This window comes from Melospiza georgiana, chromosome 1, assembly GCF_028018845.1.
Source record: "Melospiza georgiana isolate bMelGeo1 chromosome 1, bMelGeo1.pri, whole genome shotgun sequence".
NCBI lineage: Eukaryota > Metazoa > Chordata > Aves > Passeriformes > Passerellidae > Melospiza > Melospiza georgiana.
In genome coordinates, this window is record NC_080430.1 from 10,250,356 (window position 1) to 10,256,599 (window position 6,244).

A 6,244-nucleotide genomic window follows, 5' to 3' on the forward strand; every position below is an offset into this window, starting at 1 on the left:
AAAGGAATGCAAAAAAAATTAAAATCCAGTTCACTTGTGAAACTGATGCCAAAAACCTTTAAAATTTGTTCTAGAGAAGGCAGTGTTTTATTGGAGGGATTATCTCTTTTGAAATATTCAATAATAACCTGAAAGTTATTATTGAACATAGCCTCAACACAGCCTCAGCCTACCACAGCAGCTTTATTCAGGCTTTTCCTCAGCAGAATGACAAACAGGGTCTTCCCCAGCTGCTCCTTCCCCTCCAGTCCCTTCTCCCACCACATTTCACACACACGTTGGATGGCATCCTGTAGGTTTTTTTCAGATGTAGATAATGCAGGAAGGATACCTACAAGAGTAATGGGATAATTATTTACTGCAAAGAACCAAGTCATTCCTGTAAAACAGCAGTCTGCCAGCTCCTGCCACACTTACACACTTCCATGGCTTATGCTCACTGCAGTATTTAGGCAACTCTAAGCTTTGGCCCAAGTTTTGGATCAGTAACAATGGAATATTGAGTTTCCTTTAAAAGTAATAAAAATCAAAGGATAATCAAAGTTACCTTCCACTGGGTGAACTGCTGGGAGAAAGAAAAGTATTTGCATTCCAACTTCTAAATTGTGCAGCTGATTTCTAGGTAAACATTGCCTTAATTTTGTCTCATAAATATGAACTCAAACCAGTACCAACTTTTCTCCTGTGAATTCTGTTTCACAGTCAGATCAAACAGCCTCTGTAAAATGCAGCATTCTGTACAGAGAAGCACTCACCATTTAGGATAAACACACATTCCACAAGAGCTTTGTAGTTTACATTTTCATCCACGGCAGGTATGGAAGCAATAACAACAGCTGCCACTCCTTGGATCACTGCTACAGTCTGTTTCTGAAAGAAAGCAATGCTGAGGAAACACTTCTGCAGGTTGTTTTGGGCTCAGAAAATAACTCAAACAAGAAATGAACCTTAGCAACAGAGAGCAAAGCTGAAATGTTATTATGCTTCCTTTCTGAAGAACGAGCATACTGGCACCCAAAACCTTTCAAATAAGAGGTAAAGAACAGATTTTAAAGTACATCTTTTCAAGAAGTTTGAAAAGGGGTTTCAGCTCCAGCTAGTAGATAACTTTGAGACTGTGCATGTGTTTCCATTCCTGCACTAAAATCCTCATCTGCAACCAACCCACTCAAACACACATCAATATCAGAGCTGAAAAGCCCTAACCAGCAGGGTCATGTGTAACTCGGAGATGCACATCTGGTGAATTTCACTCCAAGTGTTGATTCTACAGACCTTGGAACAGATGACTGATTTTTCTACATTTGATTTCTCTAATGATTTCCCCACTGCATTTCTTTTCTTCCCCCCAAAATTAAATAACCTTTTCCCCCAGTATTCTCAAGGCTACACAGACTACAGCACAGAAAATTCTACATTTGTGCCTTCCACAAATTTAGAATACATAGAATTCTATGTATTCTAAATTTGTGGAAAGCACAGTTGAATCTAGATTTCATTATGTTCATCAAATAAAATGAGGTAGTGAAAAAAAAAATCAGGTAGTGAATTTCTTATATGCCAGCTACTTAAACTTAACATGTGCAACATTAACATTTGTTTACTAACATAAGACATAGAAAAAGCCCATTCAACTCTACTGAGAAAACTAAGTCACATCTTTCATAATTTAAATTATCAGAAGAGCTAGTCTTTTAGAGCATGGACCAATCATAAATTCAGCTTAACACTGAAATTAATAATTAATAAATTAATTAATAAATTAAGTCTTTTTAAAAAATGGGCAGGAAGGTGATATTTGGAACTGGTCTTATTTCATAAGCCTTGCATGTTTTCAGATGTTATGGAAATATTCCATTTTATTTCCTAAAAAACACAAAACACTCATCATGTTTTCATTTTACAAGATTCTTACCATTTCTGGAACTATCTCAACTTCCATGTCATCATCATTTCCATCATCTCCAGTCCTGTGCCATGTTTCCACAGGGTTCTCCATCAAGCTCTCTGTCAGCAGCTGTGTCAGTCTCTGCCATAGCACTTCTTTCTGCTTTCTTGGCAATTCTTGAAGTAGCTCATTCAAGTCAAAATGATCACATGTATTTTTCTATAAATGGTCAGAACACACCACACAATCCCACATCAGCAAAGTGGCTTATACTTCATCATCATCTTTTCTACATTTAATCTGGGTTTTTACATTAATGATTAACTTATATTCCTCTCCAGTTAGAGGCAAAATACCTTTTAGAAGTTATATTTTTTTTAAATAGCATAAGAAACTCCTGCTAGTTAACTCTTTATCATGAAGCAAGAGTTCTGCCTTTAAGAGAGAAGTCTTTACCCTTGATAGCAATGAAGACAATTCCATACCCTTGGCTAAGATGCTCAAAACTGCACAGAATTTAAGTCCCTGATTATGTCTTTGCTCCCTTAAGTATCAATTGATGATGGCTATTGAAAGAAAATCCTTAGGCAAGGACTGGAAACAGAGCAGTCAGCAGAGCCATAGGGACAACACTTGTCACAGACATATTTTCATTAAAATCCTTTCTTTAGGATTTTTCCTCTTTCTGAGAAGCTGTGGCCTCAGCAACAAAATGTAAACAATGGTTATCTGCTGCTGTGGAATGCAACAGGTGGATCCATGATTGGTCTTGGGTGAATGTTTGGATTTACTGACCACTCACAGCAGAGCTGCTCTTGCTTTCTGCCTGGACACAGACCTTTGTTATTCATTCCTTTTCTATTCTTAGTGTAGCTAGTTTCTGAGAACTTTTCTCTCTATTCCTTTTAGTATAGTCTTAATGTAATATATATCATAAAATAATAAATGCAGCCTTCTGAACATGTGTAGGGGCCTGAGTAAATGTATGTATTATAAATATATGTATGGCAGTGAAAGATCTTTGTATTGTATTAGTGACCCTGCCCTGATTCTAGTTATTGTAAATGGGCTGCAGCTGTGATGTCCTTGATTGGGCAGCAGCTGTAGCCCATGGAGGTAACTGAGATAAAAGGGGGCGGGGTGGTCAGGGAGAGCCTTGGAGAGGAGCCCGGACTGAGAAGCAACAACACCACTGCTGTGAAGATCTGCTGTGAGAAAACCACCCAGAAGGTATGAGACTCAGGAAATATAATTATACAACAATATGAATACAACAAACATGAGGTCAAGATTCTGGCCTCTCTCTTCACCCTGACAAACCCTTGCAAGCCCGGTGACAGCACTGATTTGAGATCTGTGCACATCAGAGCTCTGCACACTGCACTGTGTTAAAGCCCCTCACCAAAGCCAGCTCCTGAGCCCACAGCTCCTGCTGAGGCCCTGCAGACAGGGAAGGCACCATCACCCACTCTCCAGTAGAGACTGCACCACCAGGCTGATCTGAACTCTTTCCTAGAAAGAACTTTGCTAAAGGAATTTACCTCAGAGACACAAGGAGTCTGTTAGCATCAAGGAAGGGTAGGCAACCTGCTAGGAAAGGGAATATGCAGAGAGAAAATAAGAAGGAAGAGCAGGCCCAGCCAAGAGAAAGAACAGCCAATTTCTGAGATGCAATTTGCAATACAGAAGTGAAGGTTCACTGGATCAAAAACACTTCAGAGGAAATAGAACTCCCATAATCTTGAAATATATCTATTTTTAGTTTGCAGATACACTGCAAGGCATCAAAAAGAGGAAGTTGAAGGTAAAAACTGAAAAGAATGAAAGAAACAGCAGTAGGTATTACAAGTTTCCCAGAAGGGTATGAGAAGAAAGATCCTGTTAATATTTATAAGAGAATTTCTATTCAATTCTACAACTGAAAACAAATACAATAAACCAAAGGCCTCACAGGGAGTTCTGCAGCCCTGTGCTTCACACAAACCCAAAAGACAGGATATTAAGATTGTACCATTTTGAACAGAAAGAATGAATCCATAATAAGATCAGAGCTTTAAGATTTTTCTTTGGGATGATATGAGACAGAATTATTCCAAAATCTATGAGGAGAAAGGGTGACAGTGAATGATAATCATATCTGTGATTCCTATTTTTCTAAGAAATTCTGTATTTTCTTGAATTAGAAAGGGATTTAGTGGGAAAAACCAACAGCACCTGCTCAAGATCTTAATGAACAGCACCACAATATGACACTGTTAAAATATTACAAAGGAAAAAAAGAAAAGCCCACAGGCAACCCTGAAGGAAAATTAGCAAAGCCCTGGAATTTTAGAATACACAGATGAATCTAAACAGTGAAAGTGCAGGAAAGAAAAATTCAAGGGGGAAGTAAAAGGGGGCTTGGGACGTGTGTAGAAAACAGACACTGAAAGAACTGATGCTAAAAACTGAACTTTGAAGAGTCTAAAAGGCAAATTCTAAGGCTAGAGCACCAACAAAGTAGCAAATATAATACAAAAACTAAGGAAAGCAGTGAAGCTTTTAGTGCTGTTTTATTTAACCACAGCCTCCTCCAGAAAAGCAATCAAGAATTTTTCAAGGGAGATCCAAAAAGGAGGATCCTCATACTAAGACAAGACATGGTCACACATCCTCCATTGCTGCAGGTTTCAAAAGGAAATTATTAAAGGAATTGAAGTATCTTGGACAGTCAAAAAGTCATGTGGATATTCATGTTCCCTTATGCTACAAGGGCATGAAGACAATTTTAATCAATTTACTCATTGTAGCTGGTGACAAAGTTTCCAGAGATATTGGCAAAAGCTGAACACTGCTGCAAGAGAACTCCTGTGAAATGGTGATGGAAAATAAAAGGATGAAAAAAACCCAAATAGCCCATGGCACATTAAAATATATTACTGAATGCAGATGGCAGAATCAACACAACCAAATCAACTGGAAAGGAAACACTGCAAGTGAATACTAAAGTGAATAGTTTTTTGCTAAAGTGGATAGATTTGGAAAAAAATGGGAAGGAGACTTTAGGCAAAGGCAGTCTGGTAATAAATTTATCATCCATAAGTACACCCAGGCACACAAATGAAAGAAATAGCAAATTTCTTGGGGAAAGATTCAAGGATGTCTGGGAGACAAAGTCTGTAAGCTTATTACACAGAAGAAGATTGTGGGTTTAATACAGTGCTGCATGAAATCAGTTCATGCCTCTGGGCACACAGAGGCAACTGATCCACCTCACCCTGCCACAGGTACTACCTGAAAATACCCATAAGAAAGCTCAAGAAACAAACTGCACAGTACCATTTATGGCAGCAAGCAAGAGATGTCTGGAAGAGCTCCTCAGGTATATTTAACACCAGACAGATTGAAGGTGAGTGGGAAACAGCTCAGTGCAAATTATTATTTCTCATTATTATGCAATATATACACAAAGTGAGAATGAGCTTTTAACAGTAGATTCCAGGGGATTTGTTTGGTTGTTCCTCCCTGTTCTCTCCACACTTCCTTTAGAGAGACCAATCCACCCCTTCTCTAAAGCATTCAGTGATAAAAAGAACAATTCAAGTAAAATTAAACACGGACCAAAGAACAAGTGGACAGCCCAAACTACCAAATGAATGAACAAATACTAGTGAAACACAATTCTGCTATGTTTGTACATTAACTCTTATTTATATACCAATAAACTCTTCCATGGGTTGAAATGTAACAATGTCAACAACAACATGTAATCAGTATTTGTTTAGAATTACACAAATACTAATATTTTACTTTTAAAAAACAGTATGTGGCACAACCAAATACCAGAAAATTATCTGGTTTATAAACATTCATTCTTCAGACTCCACAACTTTTTCAGCCTATATTCCTTCAAGTGCCATTTGAACTTATTTTTTATAGCAATCATCCCCATCTGCAAGTACCAGACAGACAGTTTCTGTCCCTTTGTCACATGATTTCTGCACCTGGAACAGACTCACGACTCCAGAAGTGATAAATGTACACACTGGCTCACTTACAGGGCTCTGAGTGTAACGCAGGAAGTCTTCAATTGACTCTTTAGACACAATTTGCAAAAATGCTTCGCGCTTCATCCTGGAATCCACTTTATAACCAAAACATAACATTAGAGAAGGTACTGTCAATGTACTGTAAATCATATATCAGTTATATACATAGCATTTATATATATATTTATACATTACAGTAGTTACACATAGTACTGTGTACTACATAGTTAAAGTAGTTTTCCCCTCCAACATATTTTAGTTATCTGAATCAGTATTTGGATTCACAACATCACTAGGCTTCAGGGCTTGCTTTCTTTTTCGGTCTTTT

General features: G+C 37.9%; 1 protein-coding gene across 1 annotated transcript in view; it reads right to left on the minus strand.

The window, feature by feature from the left end:
* Positions 1 to 6,000, minus strand: part of NCAPG2 (non-SMC condensin II complex subunit G2) — a 42,747-nt gene extending 36,747 nt beyond the window's left edge. Inside the window, exons 1-4 of the mRNA XM_058033415.1 lie at positions 5,926 to 6,000; positions 1,916 to 2,107; positions 756 to 870; positions 174 to 331 (exon numbers count right to left, since the gene is read on the minus strand). Coding sequence (XP_057889398.1) covers positions 174 to 331; positions 756 to 870; positions 1,916 to 2,107; positions 5,926 to 6,000 — 540 coding nt within the window. The remainder of the gene's footprint in view (positions 1 to 173; positions 332 to 755; positions 871 to 1,915; positions 2,108 to 5,925) is intronic.
* Positions 6,001 to 6,244: the final 244 nt, after the last annotated feature.